The 19,490-nt window shown below is 44.8% G+C and overlaps 1 protein-coding gene across 2 annotated transcripts in view; it reads left to right on the forward strand.

Annotated features, from left to right (window-relative positions):
* The window catches only part of ATRIP (ATR interacting protein), a 266,785-nt gene that overhangs the window by 189,982 nt on the left and 57,313 nt on the right, over positions 1-19,490 (forward strand). For both annotated transcript variants that reach the window (XM_069206686.1, XM_069206687.1), the window contains one exon: positions 12,911-12,997. In XM_069206686.1, the coding sequence (XP_069062787.1) occupies positions 12,911-12,997 (87 nt within the window). The remainder of the gene's footprint in view (positions 1-12,910; positions 12,998-19,490) is intronic.

The raw sequence follows: 19,490 nt of genomic DNA on the forward strand, positions 1-19,490 counted from the left end.
CAAAAAAATACAAAGCTGCACCCCGGACCCTGCTTACATCAGAGGGCAACTTCCCCTGACTCCTTCATTGTGTCCAGTGCCTGGAAAAGGGGCTGATTCACAAACCACAGCTAACGCGCCACCTCTTGATAAAGAGTCTAAGCTAATTGATATTTCTCGGAAACAAGTAGGCTGCTAATCACTGCTGGATTGCCAATACACAGGCTCTTTGTTAGCCAGGTACGATTCCGCCCAATGGGACGAGATTGAGGAACTCCCCCAGTATCTTCTGGAGGAGCATAAAAAAAGGGGACAGGAAATAGTACAAGAGGGCAAACTTATTTCTAACAATTCCATCAGGTTCGCCTAGTTTTTGGCAGACTCAGCTGCCAGAGGCATGAATAGTAGTGTATTGCTGCACTGACATGCTTGGCTAGGGATCTCTGGCTTCAAGCCAGAAGCTCAGCAAACACTTTTAAACATCCCTTTTGACAAGGAACACCTGTTTGGTCCACAAGTTAATCAAGCGGTAGGAAAAATGAAGGAGGACACTGAGGTTGCGAAATCCATGGGGGAACTCCAAACCCCCCACTCCTTGTGGCTCCTTTCTCCAATCCTCGCATAAGCCAGGTGTCAAAACAGCATCTTTAGATGCCTCTTTCTCGTCATACAGGCAGCAAAGTCAGACCTCCCCCTTTATGGGGCTATTACAGGGGTAACAGCACCAAAGGATGCAGCAAAGGTGCTTTCACACGTGGTGCACCATCCACCTAAAAACTGTGACTCTCTTTGTCTTCCCCCTGACATTCCCAATACCTGTTGAGGACGATTACAACAATTCCTGTCTATCTGGCGATTCATAACACCGGATCAGTGGGTGTTGGACATTATTCAACATGGTTATTGTCTGGAATGTATCACCACACCTCCAAACATTGCACCTTGCAGACACACACTCTCAGTAGAACATCAAAACCTGCTCAGATACTGCAAGCTCTCTCACTCAAAGGAGCGATAGAGCCGATCCCTCTTCAATATCAAGGATCAATAGTAAACTCCCTATAAATTCTCATCCCCAAAAAGGACTGATCACTACTACCCATTTTAGATCTAAGGTCTGTAAATCAGTACAACCCCGTCAGAGCATTTTTACATCATAACCCTCCTAGATGTGATCCTACTTCTTCAACAAGGCGACTTTTATGTCAGCACTAGACTTAAAGGACGCTTACTTTCTCATCCCAATCCACCCAGCACACTGCAAATACCTCAGGATCGTCATGGCTGGCAAACAATATCAGTTCAAAGTACTCCAGTTCGGAGTCAGTACTGCACCCTGCGTGTCCCACAAGTGCTTATCAGTGGTAGCAGCACATCTACGCAGACAGAACATTAATGTATTTCTGTATCTGGACGACTGGCTTAACAAAGCCAGTACACTTCTTCTGTGTCACCAACACACTCGGGTCACCTTAGATGTGCTCCACCAATTACGGTTTACCACCAATATACAAAAATCACACCTTTAACCTTTACAGGTTCACCCGCATCGGGGATATTCTCAGCGCACAAGTGGGATTAGCCTATCCCAGTGCAGCCAGGATTCAAAACTTCCAAACACTGCTACCACAATTTCAACTCAACACTTCACTTACAGAACAGTCATGCGTATGTTAGGTATAGTGGCCTCATGCATTGCCATAGTGCCACATGCATGATTACATGTGTCCACTGCAGGACTGTCTAGCATGTCAGTGGTCTCAGTCACAGGCTCAGTTACAAGAACTAATGTTGGTAGACAGCCGCACTCATCACTCTCTGAAGTGGTGGAACAGAAAATCTGTTAAAGACCATTCCTTGGTCCTGTTCCATAGATCGTCCTCACAGGGAACGCATCCCTCACAGGATCTCACAGTTCAAGGTCTCTGGGACACCAAACACCAGGGACTCCATATCAGCTACTTCGAGCTTCAAGCTGTTCACCTGGCCTTTAAAGTCTTCCTGACTCACCTGATAGGCAAAGTTGTCTTGGTCCAGATTGACAATGACAACCATGTATTATCTACAAAAACAGAGAGGGACACAAACTCTATAGTTATCACACCTATCTCGGACCATTTGTCTTTGGGCAATATGTCACAATGTCCACCTGTTAGAGGAACACCTCCCAGGGACAGACAATAACTTTGCCGACCTCCTCAGCAGGATGCTGCAATAAGTCTACGAGTATGAAATCCACCCACAAGTACTCCCCCCCCCCCCATATTCCCACAAGTAGGGCTTTCCACAGTTAGACCTGTTTGCAACCGCAGGCAAAACAAAATAGCCAAACTTCACTTCCAGGTTCCCACACCAACTATCTAAGGGCAATGCTCTAGGGATAAACTGGTCAGGGATATTTGCCTATGCTTTTCCACCTCTCTCTCTTCCGTTTGTGGTTCTGAAGCTCAGGCAAATATCTCTCACCCTCATTGTAGTAGTTCCCTGTTGGGAAGGTCAACCATGGTTCACCACACTACTCAAGCTCTCTGTAGTTCCCCACAAGAAGCTTCGGCTCAGCCCGGACCTTTCACTCAGAACCAGGGAGAAATCGGGCATCCAAATCCAAAGGAAGTCAACCTTGTGATTTGGCTCCTGAGGTCATAGAATTTGGTTATCCGATTGTATGACCATTCTCAAAGAAACTTGTAAACCTAAAACTAGAACATGTTACACAGCTAAATGGAAATGGTTTGTCTTCTACTGTCACAGTAAACACATTGATCCATTTGATGCAACTGTGCAAAACATTGTTTGCTACCTTCTCCACTTACAGCTCTATGGCCTTGATTACACTTCAATACACTTACATTTAACTGCAGTTGCTGCCTATCAAGAACAGGCAACACATAGCTTACCAGTTAAGGCATTTATGGAAGGCCTTACAAGAGTAATTCCACTTAAATGGAATCTCAATATTGTCCTCATTAGAATTATCTAATGTAGGGCAGGCAGTGCTACACTCACTCTTCCAAACAAGTGCAACACCCACAGGTTAGCCACCGCTTTTGAAGGGCACTGTTTACAGTCTCTGCAAAGCATGTGTATCTACAGCCATACATGCCTCAAATGGAGTATCACATGTGCCCACCCTCCTCATTGGACACCTGTGGTTGTTGCAGTTCCTTTTTACAATTTCATATGCATGGACCTCTCTTTACTGATGCTTACTCACACTCCATTCTCACCCGTCTGCGGGAAAACAATCTCAAGAAGTAGTCTATTAACCTCATGACTCGAAAGACTTCTTCAAAGGAAAACAAATTGCGCACATCCGGCCCCAACACCAGGTGGCAGGACTATGCAAAGCATGTCAATCTACAGCACTACATGCCATGATCAGATGCTTATAGGGTAAGTCAAATATTCTTTTTTTCAGCATTTAGTGTTACAAAAAACAAAGCATAATATAGGAAAAAGAAAACAAATTAAACAAGTCTAATGTGTTAAATTAACCATGCAAAATCCATTCGCAAAAACAAGCTTTTTTTGTTGCATGTGCACAACCCCACTTAAGAAATTCAGTCTCCAAGTCAGTCTTTGCAAGATGGATAGTCAAATGTATTTAAGTATGCTATGCTAAAGCAAGCCCTGCTCTAGAGTGCATCCTGTTTGTAAGAAGTAAGCCAAATGGTCCATCCTACACACTTTCACCAAATGTTACTGTATGGACATTCTTGCCCCACAGGAGACACAGATCGGGCCAACTTTCTTTAAAACATTATTCCATTCACCTGCTTCATCCGCTTGCAGGTCACTGCCACAAGGCAGGAGCAGTGCTTTCAAGTCCATGCAGAGCTTGTGATCTACAGCTACTCATGCTACAAATGGAAAATATTACTTACTTTGTAACTAGGTGTAGCTTGTAGCGCTGGAGAATCACATATACCCTGATGCGTGCAGATGCTTTACATTGCTTATATTCTTTCTTTCACAGTGCACCTGCTCCTGTTTAGTGTCCTACATTGCTTCATTCCACTTATTGTCACTCAACTGTTTGGGAGGGATTAAAACACAGTCTGAGTTGGAGCCTTTGTCCTGGTGCATTGTGGGTTTCTGAGAGGGATCACAAGGTACCCCCAAAACGTATACTTCAAAGAAAAACAACTTGCACCATCCATGTCCAACACTAGAAGGCAAAATTATCCAGATCATGTGAATCTCCAGCACTTTAAACTAAAAATAGTTACCACATGAGTAACATTTTCCTTTAAATTGTCCTAACATGGTACAACCTAGGAATTTTGTTTTATGATTGAAGTGTTGATTCAATCTGTAATGCAAATAATGAATCTAATGTTTGAATGATTGGTCAAATCATTGTTCCGTTTATGTTGTGTTAAATACTGTTCGAAGCATGTGTGGCAGTAGATCTGCATTATCTGCATACTACTGCCATCTAGTGTTGGGTCCAGATGAGTGCAGGTTGATTTTCTTCGAATAAGTCTTTCAAGTACAAGGTAGAGTGACTCCTCCTTCTAGGTGATACTGTGCCTGGGCATTGATTCCATTGTTGGATTGTTTTCTCTCTGCTGTGGGGTGCGGAGGTTTGTGCCAACACTCTGGTTCCAGACCGTTACGGCAGTGGAGGCTCCTCCATAATAGCAGAGGAGCGTCGCCCCCTGCTCAGAGTCAGGCAGTGACAAAATGATGATAAAACAATTTTATTATAATTTTATTTGTCGCTGTATCTCTGACAGCCATGGAATCTACAGCGGGGTGGGCCCGGGCCATAGGGAGGAGGAGTGATGGGCACTGTAAGGTGCGCATGTCGGTTTGCCATCTTAGGCCGGCCAAACCAACATACGTACTTCGATTTCTCCAATCCAGTTTTATTGCACATCCAGATAGAGAAATGGCACAGGCTCCCTGTGCCTGAGCAAGCATCAGCCCAGCAATCTAAGGCCAATGCCGGAGCTTCTCTCATTCTTGGTGTAGCATGAGAGCCACATCTGAATTAGAAGCCTGTGCTTTTGTGGTGACTGCTGGGAGGAGAGTAAGTGGCCGGCAGTGGACCGGGAACAGGCAAAATTTACACCCCACTGCACCCGACCCCTTCCACCCTCTTGACATACCACATTTGATTGGAGATAGCCGCCACTGCATTACGGTACCCTTTCGACTCGTGCTTTACCCTCACCTGTATTGTTTTAGATCGCACTTTCTTATTTTTGTGTGTCGAGGTGTTACTACACTGCTCGTCAGGTTGACATGCTTGAACCGCAACCCATTAAGGCCTCGCTCTTTAGTGCCATCTTGCCCGTCTTCCCCATTTTCTCTGGAGAATGCCATGCTGGTAATGAAATCGATGATTTTCAGGTTCTGCCCTTGCTGTTACGCGAAGTATCCCTGAATAGACTTACACCAAGTCTGTAAACTGTATCTGGGAGGCGGATTGCAAGGCGTGTCGATCTTTCCATTCCAAGAAAACTTTACAAGATTGTCAGGCACTCTGTCTCAAAAAGCGTCAGACACTCCCAGCATCTTCGGCTATGAAGACGTTGGTGACGAGGAGGAACAACACCTGGAGGCATCCTCTGCGGAGAAAGAGGAGTTCTCACTGAAGGTCAGTTCAGACTCCGATCCCACAGTTGACCTGGAGATGCAAAAAGTTACACCAGCTCAACAGTCCGTGAAGAAGACTCCCCCCTCGTCCTCCACCCTGTGTTGAACATTAAAAAAAACACACGTCCCTCTCTGATCAAGATGTCCTTCGTCCACCATTGCTGTGTGGCCATGGTCAGCAGTGATTAACTGTTTCGGAGGCCCCTTCCTCCAACACTGCTCTGAAACAGCAATCCAACCCTTCGGCATCAAGCACCTCAGTGCTGAGCCAATCATCGATGTCCACCCCATCACCTCCTACTGGAACTTCAGCGCCAAAATGCAAACTTGGTTTGGACCAGAACATTTCAAAACCGGCTCCAAAACTTGACTCTGGCAGGGCAGTCGAGCCCATGCTCCACCAATTGCAGGAGAATTTGGATTCCCGCCAGACACAGATACATATTCAGCTTCATACTGGTTGTATTCTCTAAAAAAGAAAAACTGCAACCACCCCTCCTCTACCACTTAAGAAACAGTTGTCCTTCCAGGAAGCTCTATATGCTACAACACTGCCATACAAAGGAAGAATTCGGACAAAGCAACCAGTCCTTACTCTAAGGCCATGAATGAATACTTCCTGTCAGAGCACTTTCATATGGTCACATTACAAGATATACTTCTACTCCTTCAACAGTTCAGAGTCTTTCCATTCGGGGTGACAACTGCACCTTTGCTTTTCACCAAGCACCTTGCTGCAATTGCTTCCTGCCTACAGGAAACCCACCTCTTTATTCACCATGGAATCCTTACGTTGTTCTCATACGACTTATGGGCCCAACATGTGACTCCTACACACATGCCCCCTTCAGTTCCTTTTTTGGAAAGTGGAATTTTTAGTCACAATCACTTCACTTAGAAGTGATAGTGAGCTCAAGGCTTTATTCTTCCAACTGCACTGAAAAAGTGGTTCGTCTCACCAACCCTAAATTTATCCCTAAAGTAGTTTCTCATTTTCACAACGATCAATCAATTGAGTTACCAATCTTTTTCCCACAACCAGTGTCTGTTGTTCAGAGGGCCTTCTATACATTAGATGTGAAAATAGCCCTTATACTCTACATTAGTGGTTCCCAACCTTTTGATTTCTGTGGACCCCCACTTTATCATTACTAGAACCCGGGGACCCCCACTCAGTCACAATTTGAATCCGGGGACCCCTCACTGAGTCATTACTGAAAGTTGGGACCCTAATCTGTTAATATTATTTAATTTTCTAAGCAGTCGCGGACCTCCTGAGAAGGCTTTGCAGACCCCCAGGTGTCCCCAGACCACAGGTTGAGAACCACTGCTCTACATTGATGGAATTAAAACTTTCAGAAAAACTAAGCAACTTTTTGTTGCGGTTTCACCTCCTCATATAGGGCACCCTATATCCAAATCAGGCATAACCAGATGGATAGTAAAATTATATATTGCTAAAGCCATAAGAACTTTACCTACTCCTCCTAGAGTACACTCTACTAGGAAAAAGGGAGCATCAATGACTTTTCTAGGAAACATTCCAATAGCTGACATATGTAAGTCATCTGCATGGTCCACACCAAACACCTTCACCAAACGTTATTGTGTGGATGTTTTAGCACGCCAACATAGGTCAGGCAGTGCTACATACACAACTGCAACACCCACAGATTATCCACTGCTTCTGAGGGGGCTGCTTTACAGTCTATACAGAGCATGTGTATCGATAGCCACACATGCCTAGAACAAAGTTTGTTACTTATCGTGTAATCATCTGTTTGTGGCATGTAATGCTGTAGATTTTACATGCATCTGCCCTTCTCCCTGGACACTTGTGGCAGATTCTCACTTTTTTCACATGGACATCTCATTTCTTACACTTACTCTACAATCCATTCTCACCCGCCTGTGGGAAAACAATCTTATAATGAAGTTGATGCTTATGTGCAGTATCACTGAAAAGGAGTCATTAGTCTACCTCTTGATGTAAAAGATTTATTTGAAGAAAAACAACCTGCACACATCCGGACCCAACACTAGATGGCTGGAGTATGCAGAGCATATGAATCTACAGCACTACATGCCATGAACAAATGCTTACAGGGTAAGTAACATATTCCTTTTGTGCGGTGGTTAAGGGAAATTGGAATTCAAATAAATATGTTTAATACAATTGAGCATTTGGGCAATACGACATGCCGATGAGCAACATTTCTCTAGAGTGATCACTTAAAGGCTATTTCTTATTATTAACATATAGGCCCTGAGTTTAAAAAAATAAAACCTCAGATTAGCATAGATGTGCCCAGAAAAAAATAGACTAAAATTCTACTAAGGCACTATAGAGCTGCAAAGTGCTCCATTTTATCAGTGAAGAAATAACCAATATTCAAAGAAGAATGCCTAAAAGTGATGTTTATCTGGCAAGCTATTGTAATTGTGTAATTAAAGGTGTGTAATTCAGCATTGAAGCCTATAAAAAATTGTCAGAAGAGAGTTGGAACAAAACAGTTCAATGACTTATTTGGGGCTTCTCCCTTTTCAAGTTTTTCAGTGTTTTGGACTCCTAACTGGTTGTGATATACCATCACCTTGTAGTGCTAGTATTACACCTTTTTACTCCTTTCTCCACAAACGTATTTTCTGGTAATGCAATGCTTTCTGACTGATTCCAATTTAATTTGCTTTAGCTGTTCCATGCAACTTGCTACACAGCCCCTTTAAGGGTTGCACTCTAGTTTTTTAGATCATACGCGTGGTATTTCCCTAGCCACGTTTTCTACACTTCAGGTTCAGTGGGCAGATTACCTCCAGGATCAGCATTGCATGGTAGGGAATGAGGAGCTGCTTGAATGGTATATCATGTCAACTAGGAATAGATACATGATCATGCTTTGCACTTTTGGCTACAGAGAGGTAACACTGTGTGCACAGGGTAAGCAAGATTGTTCACTAGCTGAAGTTCGATTCACATATACCAATTTCCAAGACAAGCTACCTCTATATTCCAGCTTAAACAAGAGATCCATAGCCATGGAGTCTCCTGTTGGTGGATGGAAACAGAAGATAGATCACTTGAAGGACCCAGTGAAGCATAAAGCGAGTGTTATCATAGAGCAGACCAAACTGGTTGGAATGGTACTTAAAGTTGAGATTACTACTGCATATGTCTTTTAAGTAGTTTTCCTTAATCCTGCTGCTAATTTTGCAGTGTCCATGGCCTGTAAGGATTTGATAACCCAAAGTTATCCATGCCAAATTATATGCTTTTTGTTGAAACCCTTTGTGTATGTATGCTTTCAGTGTGTTCAGCAGAGTTCAGAAATATCTTTAAAAACATTTGTCAATTACTATCTGACTGAGACATCTAGTTGCAGAATCTGATAGACTTCTAGTCGTAGATTCCATATCATTGCATTTTCCCCAGGCATCAGACTGTAACTGGAGAACTTTCTGAACAGTATCCCTACGCGCCGTTAGGTGGCGTTGACCGGCTTCAGTATCTGCACCGAATATGGCCTTTCATTTCCAATATAGGTGTCACCCCGGAGCCCTGACATCAATTCTTTTCTTTCCACACCAGCTAGTGCCAACCCAGAGAGCTACCAATCATTCACTTTTTTGGGTAATTCTTACTTAAGATTTTTCAAGTTTTCAACTCCTCGTGCATTGAGGGTGTATGCCCTGTGGTTCCTGTCATCGGGATCCGCACCTCATGTTCCTTTGGTGCCTGGAGCGGGGTACCCAAGCTTTCTCAAGCAACACCCCACACCTGAGAGCTTGGACATCCAGGTCTCCATTTCCAGGTCACATTCCCTTCTGTACCCCCAGATAGGGAATCCAAAATCTTGGATACACTTGGGAAGAAGATTCTTTCTTTCACCATCCTACCATTGTGGTCTGTGAATACCACATGCCCTTTTGGGCCATTATTCCCACACGCTGTGGGAGATGGTTGCGGAAGTGCTGCCACTGGTTCCGGAGGAGGCCCGGGCTGGACTCTCATGCAGTCACCGATGGGAGAGACGCAGCAAAGTCAACATGCGTTGTGGACTGAACACAGTCATCTCATTAGGCAGAGCGTTTTTGTCAACTGTGGCCCTGAGGTGCATCTGGCTTTTTGCGGGATGTCCAGGCTACTTTGGTGGACATGCACTTTGATGGCACCTGTCTCTTCGAAGACAAGACAGACTCAGTGTTAGAGTGCTTCAAGGATTCTCTTGCTATGGCCAGGTCCTTGGGCCTCACAGTGGGCCCTCACCCACCCCTCACTCTGCCTTTTGCCCCTTTTGTGGCTCTTTCTGGCCTTCAACCATGTTCATTCCCGGCCAGCCACTGTGCCACACATGCTGCCCAACCTCTGCATGGTGAGCAGCGTGGGATCCACTGTCCTGAATCAGGGAGCCAGCGATCTGGTCAGTTCACAACCCTCCCCTCTGCAGCAGCCTCTAAGCCTTCCTATTCTGACTCCCCATCAAGGGCCAGTTGAAAACAGGATTCGCCATCACCTGCACTACTGGCAATCCATTACGTCAGACAGGTGGGTTTTGCAGCTAGTCCATGGAGCTACTACCTCCCCATTGAGACTCCTTCTCCATCCATGCCACCATCATACTATCAGATGATGGAGGATCACTTGTCCCTTCTCCGTGAGGAAGTTAATGGCTCTCTTGGCCAAGGGAGCCATAGAAAGGGTTTTGGTGACCGAAGTAGTTTGTGGTTGCCATTCTTGCTAATTTCTGATGCCGAGAAAGGACAAGGACCTCTGCCCTATCCTAGACCTTGAATTCCTCAATCTCTTCCTCAAGAAGTTCAAAATACTCCCACTGGCTCAGGTTTTATGTGCTCTGGACCCAGGAGACTGGATTGTAGAGTTTGACTTGCAGGGCGCTTACTTTCATATTCCCGTCCTGCTTGCCCACAGACATTACTTTCAGTTTGCGGTAGGTCACCAGTGCTTTCACTTCACTGTGTGCCCCTTTGGCCTAACCTGCACCCCTCGGGTGTTCACCAAGGTGATGGTGGTGATTGCAACTCATCTTTGGAGATTAGGAATGTTAGTCTTCCCCTATCTCGACAACTGGCTCCTGAAGGCATGCTCGCCACAAGCTGTTGTCTCCCACCACCAGACTACAGCGGACATCCTGCATTTGCTGGGGTTCACTATAAACGTGCCACACTCATCCCTGACCCTCTCAGATGCTCCCTTTTATGGGTGCAGTTCTGGACAAAGTGCAACATCAACTTGCTTGATATCTGAGCGATCCGACTAGCATTGAAAGAATTTCTTCCTGCTATCAAGGAAAAGATAGTGCAGATGTTCACAGGCAACACCACCGCCATGTGGTACTGCAATAAACTGAGCAGGTTGGGGTCGTGGACCCTTTGTCAAGAGGTCCTGTGTCTCTAGACATGGCAGGAACTGCAGGGCAGAACCCTGGTCATTCTACACCTGGCAGGTTCTCTGGATGCCAGGGCGGACAAACTCACCTGTCAATCCCTAGTGGATCACAAGTTGCACCCCTATTCAGAGGTGGTGCAAAGTCTGTATCAGCAGTGGGGAGAGCCTTGGTTAGACCTATTCTCCTCCAAACAGAACACGCAATGACAGCAGTTTTATGCGTTGGAGTTTCAAAGGTGGCAATCGCTCAGAGATGCTTTTCGTCTCGCGTGGAACTCAGGCCTCCTGTTAGCCTTTCCGCCCATACCAGTGCTGCACAGAGTTCTCAAGAACATTAATAATGACCAGCCCGAAGTAATGCTTGTGGCTCTGGCCTGAAAATGAGTCTGGTATCCCGAGCTTTGGGGAACGAGCATCGATCCCTCGAACAGTATGCCCCTTCTGGAGGATATTCTGTCACAGCAGAAGGGATGGTTCTCCACCCAAGCCTGTCAACTTTCCACCTTCTTGCGTGGAGATTGAGCGGCGACAGTTGACAGCCTTCTACCTTCCTCCCGAAGTCTGTAATTCTGGCAGCCAGGTGTCCCTCTGCCAAGATGGTGTGCGCTTGTCAATGGCAAAAGTTTGTTTTATGTTGTACAGAAAAGACTATCGACCCTCTATCTGCCTCTCTTTCTCATAATCTTTTCTTCATTCTTACCCTTGCCCAGCAGGGCTCTGCTCCGGGTATTTTTCAAGTACCCTATTGTAAATTGCTGCACTGGAGCCTATTTCCTATCAGAAGTGGTGACTCCATTCCATCTGTGACAGTCGGTCACCCTGCCCACCTTTTTACACTCCTCCACGTCACTGTAAAGAACAAACAGCAACTTCACCGCCTTCACCCAAAAAGCATTGTTCTACCTTGACCGTTCAAAAGAGTTCCAAGAGGACAACCATCTCTTCGTAGGGTATGTTGGAGAAAACAGTGGTCTGGCAGCGCAGAAGCAAACCATTTCACGCTGGGTAATCCTCTGTATTAAGATCTGCTACGCCCTGGCTAAGAAGCAGCCTCCTTAGGGCTTAGGGGCCCATTCCACCAGAGTAAAAGCTGCAACAACAGCATTGGCTTGTGGAGTCCCAGTCCTGGACATCTGCCAGGCAGCAACGTGGGCATCCCTGCACACGTTTGCCCAACACTAATGTCTGGATAGTCATGTCCAAGGGGATGGGCATTTCACCCATTTGGTCATGCAGGACTTTTTAGATTAGAAAATTTGTCCACAGCTCACTGCCGGGGATGGTATTGCTTGGGTATCTATGTAAAGGTAAGGAATCTGCAGTTAGATGTCTCTATCAGATGAGGAAGTTACGTACCTTCGGTAACTAATTATCTGGCAGAGGCCATATCCAGCCGCAGATTCCTTACCGATCCACCCATTCTCCCCACTCTGAGGACAGATTTCTAGCATTGGGGATGATCCCTTTCAGGGGTCTAGTTTGGACACACCAGTCTCAGTGTACTTCATGACTCTGCACTCCTGGGGTGATAAGTTGTGAAAAGTAACTGACTTCTGCATACCGAGGTGGCGCATATATAGGTGACCGTGACTTAACTTCCAGTGATACCGACGACACGTGGAACCAAACTAAGCCACCTAATGGCGCGTAGGGGTACTGCTCACGCAAAATCTTGCAGGTCCAGTCGGACGCCTGGGAAATTCAAAGGTAAGGAATCTGCAGCTAGATATTGTCTCCACCAGATAAATTGTGACAGAAGGTAAGTAACTTGTTCATCAGGTTTGGAAGTGATTGGTCCTTGGTATAAACAGCTTAACAAATCTTCAATCAACTACATTACATTTTGAATTATTTTGCGAAATCCTACAGTTTTATATTTGGCAGTATTTTGCTTTTTAATTGATGTCTTCATTTCTTTCACAGATTATTCAGTTCCTGACGAAGCTGTGTGTGCAGTGTCTTGGGCCTTATACCACTAACAGTGAATCCACTTGCCAGTGTAACCGTGAGGTACAAGTGATTTTTTTAGTAGTTACTAAATGTAAAGTACTCTGAGACAAAACAGCTTGTTTAATATCCGCATTCTCATGAGATTTCTAGTTCAAACTTTTGCAGTGACCATTTGAGAGACACTAAAAGAGTGATTTTGAGAAGATAGAAGAAAACAAAGAATTTAATCTAACATATGATCATGAGGGCCTGATTAGTACTGCACACTTTGGCTTTATGAACTCTGAAGATTTCTACAAAAACAGTTATGATATTAACGCAGCTACCAAAGATGCCAATCTGTGGTTAATTAGGCAGTTACCAAATTGCACCATTAATACTGGTTTGTTTCGTTCAGAAAAGAAATGCCTGGTTGGTATATGGAGAAGTTAATATCCCAAAAATGCATTACAGAACCTGAAGGAAGTATACTGGGAGAAGGGTACAAATGTCAACATTAGCAGTTGTTCCGTCGGGTAGCATGATGGACAGTTTTTGATTATTTGTGTCATTACAAGTTTGAGCACTTTTTTTTTTTTTAGATATTATTATTAACATCCTGTGGCATGCGCACTTTACATAAGACTTAGAATAGGATCCTTACCCGTACGTGATCTTACTTCTAGGTAGAAGAAAACAGTTAGTGTTACAGATCTTTGCCTGATGGGGTGTAACACTAGGGAATTAGCCACGTCCTATTCCACTGCCCCGCATATAAAAAGCAAAGGGCCCGTTGGATAAAACCTCTTTGCAATAGCCTGCGTATTAGGGATTGTCACCTGGTGTAGGAAAGTACCATCTTGCCTGGCATGTTACCCCCATATTTCACTGTATATATGTTGTTTTAGTGTATGTGTCCCTGGGACCCTACCAGCCAGGGCCCCAGTTGTCATAGGTGTGCCCTGTATGTGTTCCCTGTGTGATGACTAACTGTCTCACTGAGGCTCTGCTAACCAGAACCTCAGTGGTTATGCTCTCTCTGCTTTCCAAATTGTCACTAACAGACTAGTGACCAATTTCACCAATTCACATTGGCATACTGGAACACCCTTATAATTCCCTACTATATGGTACTGAGGTACCCAGGGTATTGGGGTTCCAGGAGATCCCTATGGACTGCAGCATTTTTTTTGCCACCCATAGGGAGCTCGGACAATTCTTACACAGGCCTTCCACTGCAGCCTGAGTGAAATAACGTCCACGTTATTTCACAGCCATTTACCACTGCACTTAAGTAACTTATAAGTCACCTATATGTCTAACCTTCACCTGGTGAAGGTTGGGTGCTAAGTTACTTAGTGTGTGGGCACCCTGGCACTAGCCAAGGTGCCCCCACATTGGTCAGGGCAAATTCCGCAGACTTTGTGAGTGCGGAGACACCATTACACACGTGCACTATACATAGGTCACTACCTATGTATAGCGGCACAATGGTAACTCTGAACATGGCCATGTAACATGTCTAAGATCATGGAATTGTAACCCCAATGCCATTCTGGCATTGGGGGGACAATTCCATGATCCCGAGTCTCTAGCACAGACCTGGGTACTGCCAAACTACCTTTCCCGGGGTTTCACTGCAGCTGCTGCTGCTGCCAACCCCTCAGGCAGGTTTCTGCCCTCCTGGGGTCCAGCCAGGCCTTGCCCAGGAAGGCAGAACAAAGGACTTCCTCAGAGAGAGGGTGTTACACCCTCTCCCTTTGGAAAAAGGTGTCAGGGCTGGGGAGGAGTAGCCTCCCCCAGCCTCTGGAAATGCTTTGATGGGCACAGATAGTGCCCAACTCTGCATAAGCCAGTCTACACCGGTTCAGGGATCCCCCAGCCCTGCTCTGGCGCGAAACTGGACAAAGGAAAGGGGAGTGGCCACTCCCCTGACCTGCACCTCCCAGGGGAGGTGCCCAGAGCTCCTCCAGCGTGCCCCGACCTCTGCCATCTTGGATTCAGAGGTGTGCTGGCACACTGGACTGCTCTGAGTGGCCAGGGCCAGCAGGTGACGTCAGAGATTCTTTCTGATAGGCTCTTACCTGCGTTACTAGCCTATCCTCCTTCCTAGGTAGCCAAACCTCCTGTTCAGGCTATTTAGGGTCTCTGCTTTGGGGAATTCTTCAGATACCGAATGCAAGAGCTCACCAGAGTTCCTCTGCACTTCTCTCTTCACCTTCTGCCAAAGGATCGACCGCTGACTGCTCAGGACGCCTGCAAAACCGCAACAAAGTAGCAAAGACGACTACTGCAACCTTGTATCGCTTATTCTGCCGCTTTCTCGACTGTTTCCTGGTGGTGCATGCTCTGGGGGTAGCCTGCCTCCTTTCTGCACCAGGAGCTCTGAAGAAATCTCCCGTGGGACGACGGAATCCTCCCCCCTGCAACCGCAGGCAACAAAAGACTGCATCACCGGTCCTCTGGGTCCCCTCTCAGCACGACGAGCGTGGTCCCTGGAACTCAGCCGCTCTGTGCAAGTGACTCCCACAGTCCAGGGACTCTTCAGTCCAAGTTTGGTGGAGGTAAGTCCTTGCCTTCCCACGCTAGACTGCATTGCTGGATACCGCGTGATTTGCAGCTGCTCCGGCTCCTGTGCACTCTTCCAGGATTTCCTTCGTGCACAGCCAAGCCTGGGTCCCCGACACTCTAACCTGCAGTGCACAACCTTCTGAGTTGTCCTCCGGCGTCGCGGGACTCCCTTTTGTGTCTTCGGGTGGACTCCGGTTCACTCCTCTTCCAAGTGCCTGTTCCGGTACTTCTGTGGGTGCTGCCTGCTTCTGTGAGGGCTCCCTGACTTGCTGGGCGCCCCCTCTGTCTCCTCCTCCAATTGGCGACATCCTGGTCCCTCCTGGGCCCTCCTGGGCCACAGCAGCATCCAAAAACCCTAACCGCGACCCTTGCAGCTAGCAAGGCTTGTTTGCGGTCTTTCTGCGTGGGAACACCTCTACAAGCTTCTTCACGATGTGGGACATCCATCCTCCAAAGGGGAAGTTTCTAGCCCTCTTCGTTCTTGCAGAATCCACAGCTTCTACCATCCGGTGGCAGCTTCTTTGCACCCTAAGCTGGCATTTCCTGGGCATCTGCCCACTCTCGACATTGTCGCGACTCTTGGACTTGGTCCCCTTGTTCCACAGGTACTCAGGTCAGGAAATCCACTTTGGTTGCTTTGCTGGTGTTGGTCTTCCTTGCAGAAACCCCCTATCACGACTTCTGTGCTCTCTGGGGGTTATAGGTGCACTTTACACCTACTTTTCAGGGTCTTGGGGTGGGCTATTTTTCTAACCCTCACTGTTTTCTTATAGTCGTAGCGACCCTCTACAAGCTCACATAGGTTTGGGGTCCATTCGTGGTTCGCATTCCACTTTTGGAGTATATGGTTTGTGTTGCCCCTATACCTATGTGCTCCTATTGCAATCTACTGTAACTTTACATTGCTTGCATTACTTCCTTTTGCTATTACTGTATATTTTTGGTATTGTGTACATATATCTTGTGTATATTTGGCATCCTCATACTGAGGGTACTCACTGAGATACTTTTGGCATATTGTCATAAAAATAAAGTACCTTTATTTTTAGTATATCTGTGTATTGTGTTTTCTTATGATATTGTGCATATGACACCAGTGGTATAGTAGGAGCTTTGCATGTCTCCTAGTTCAGCCTAAGCTGCTCTGCTATAGCTACCTTCTATCAGCCTAAGCTGCTAGAAACACCTCTTCTACACTAATAAGGGATAACTGGACCTGGTACAGAGTGTAAGTACCCCTTGGTACCCACTACAAGCCAGGCCAGCCTCCTACACCTGGCCCTTAGGATTTGCAGACCTAGTACTTATGGGCCTGTGGTGTGTGCAGTGGCAAAGTTTTTAGCAGCAATACGGCGCATTAGAGTAAGACCCTAAACGATAATACATTACTTCTACCAAATGATACAGATTATGTTTTAACAAAAAATTTACGTTTTTTATTCTTAGCCTCTATTTCATGTTTATACATTTTTATTATAATAGGCGTCATGTTTTTATCGAGGGCAGGTTAACGTTAAGTCGCTATGAACTTAAATCCATCTGGGAAAATCTATTGTTTCAGTTCCATGACATAGAGCATTATCATGTTTAGCTATTTTATGGTACAGGTCCACAAACTCTTACAAATAATTAAGTTGTACGTACACGCTGATAGTCTATCCAGCATGTGATTATATGTCTCGGGCCCTGGTTATGTGGAATCCCTCATTCCGAGGATTTTATTGTATTTCATATGTTGTGGTTTTTACGTATGTTTATGGAATGCTTTTATAGCACTTGTTGCCGGAATAAAGCTTGAAATTGAAAATTGAGAAGTTAATATTGAGTAAACAAGCACGTAAGGCTTTAGAAAGATATTGGTGAAGGATTATGACTGTTAGAAACAGCACAATATTTTAAGGCTCTGAAGGAATATAAAAAGTTGATTAAGGAAACTAAGATAATAAATGTATTACATCAAATAACTCTACTAAAGAGATCTGCAAAATTGTGAGAGGATTATTCAGCCCTAATGCTGAAACACTTCATTACTCCTAATTTAGAATTGTGTTATTCCTTAGCTAGCTATTTCTCTGATATAAGAAGGGTTTTTTACATCTTTTCAAAGACGAAAGGCAGAAAAAGTTGGTCCCTTTGATGACAGCCAAATGTGGTGAGCAACATTCACTTAGGGAAGCAGATAAGGAAGTATAGCTGTTTACTCAAGTTAAGTTAATCTGGGGAGGATGGCAAACGTTAGGTAGTAATTATAGTAGAAACCTTTAAACTAGGCCTGCAAGGATATTACATCTTGCTGTGGAATCCTTGGATCCTAGGCTGTTAGGTATTGTTAACTGCTCCTTTACAAGTCCTGTAGTACCAATGGATTGGAGAAAAAGTAATTGTAAGGCCACTGTTTAAAAAAAAAAAAAAAATCAGCTGATCCATCGGTTAAGAGTAACTTTAGACCAGTCATTTTACTGCCACTTATGTCAACAGTAGCAGAAATATTTGTGAATGAACAACTGTCATCATTCATTTTTAGGTTTAGCCTGCCCAGTTCTTGTGCTGTGCTTGCAAAGTATTATGCTACTAAATCAAATTCTTTAAAGGGACTTAAAACCTGCCCCTCCTTCGCCCCTTACTTACCTGAACTTCCTGTTTGTTCATTCAAACGGCGCTCCAAAGTTGCTTAAATTTACTTGCTTTTTATTGTCTAGCAGGTCACTTCCTGCTCTTCTGCTTTTGCCGTTGAGTGGAGCGTGAGTGAAGTACACCTTCCGGGTTTTGGTGATTGGTTTCTTGTTGGTGTTTGTACGAGAAAATTAAAATGAACAAAAGTCAATGCACGTTGAAATGTGTGTAAACATGTCACCATTATGCAAAGGAGTATCGAGTGCAAATGTGAAGCAAATTATGTTGTGTTTTTCATTACTTAATAATTACATTTCTGATGAATAACAGTTGTAAATATTAAAATTATTTGTGTGTTCATTTCTTAAATTACCACCCACTCATTTTTAAAGAAAATCATTTGTATAATTGGGTGACTTTTATTTCGATTTGTTATTCTCTCAGTGACTTATTACCAGGCATTCACAAGTGCAGTTATCTTGCAGGCATTAGGGTCATGGTTGGAATGATACAGCAGGAGCAATGGCAGCAGGGCCACAGGGTGTCAGAACCCCTACAGACACAGATTATTGCTAAATTTTGCTACTAAACAGTCAGTCACAAGTGCAGTTACCTTGGAGGCACTAGGGTCATGATTTTCTGTGGTGCAGCAGGTGCAGTGACACTGGGGCCAACAGCTCTAGGAACCCCTCTAAACCCCAATTCTCTTCCAGGGGATCCTCATCAATAGTCATAAACATTGAATATTCCCGCCCTTGTGCGGGGACCCCGGAGCATATATATATAAAATACATACATATTATCATGTGTAAAACAGCAATGCAGGCTATAATCATAAATAGGCTAAAATGCTTTATTTCTATGCAAGTTTTTTTTTTTTTTATATTATAAAATCACAATAGATCATAAATATCTACCTAAGCCCCAAAAACTGGACTTAGGGAAGTAAACAGCAGTAAATAGCAGAGAAAAATAGAAAAAAACACATTGAAAAACAATGAAGCATTCTTAGCCAATAGGCTGCATGCAGGTTAACACAGGAGAACCATAAAAACTTTGGCACCGTGCCTTTAAGACCCTGAGCACCTCCAGTATCCCACCATGCCTCAGGGGTGAAGGGAAGGTGACAGTTGGTTCACAGTTAGGTCAGTTCTTTTTTCCGGCTTCTTCTGAGAGGATCCTGGAGCATTGAGCTCTCAGTTTTTCTGAGTTTTTTCTTCAGAAAAATCCCTAAAAATAGTGTTTTTCCTGTTTACTCGACAGATAACATCTTTTGTCTGAGTTTGGCAGTCTTTTCTGACAGAAAATGCCATCTCTTTTTGTAAAATGTCCTTCTTGTGGGAAGAAGAAAGCCCAGTCAGACCCACACTCTCTGTGTATTGTCTGCCTG

Source organism: Pleurodeles waltl, chromosome 9 (assembly GCF_031143425.1).
Source record: "Pleurodeles waltl isolate 20211129_DDA chromosome 9, aPleWal1.hap1.20221129, whole genome shotgun sequence".
In the NCBI taxonomy this organism is placed as follows: Eukaryota; Metazoa; Chordata; class Amphibia; order Caudata; family Salamandridae; genus Pleurodeles; species Pleurodeles waltl.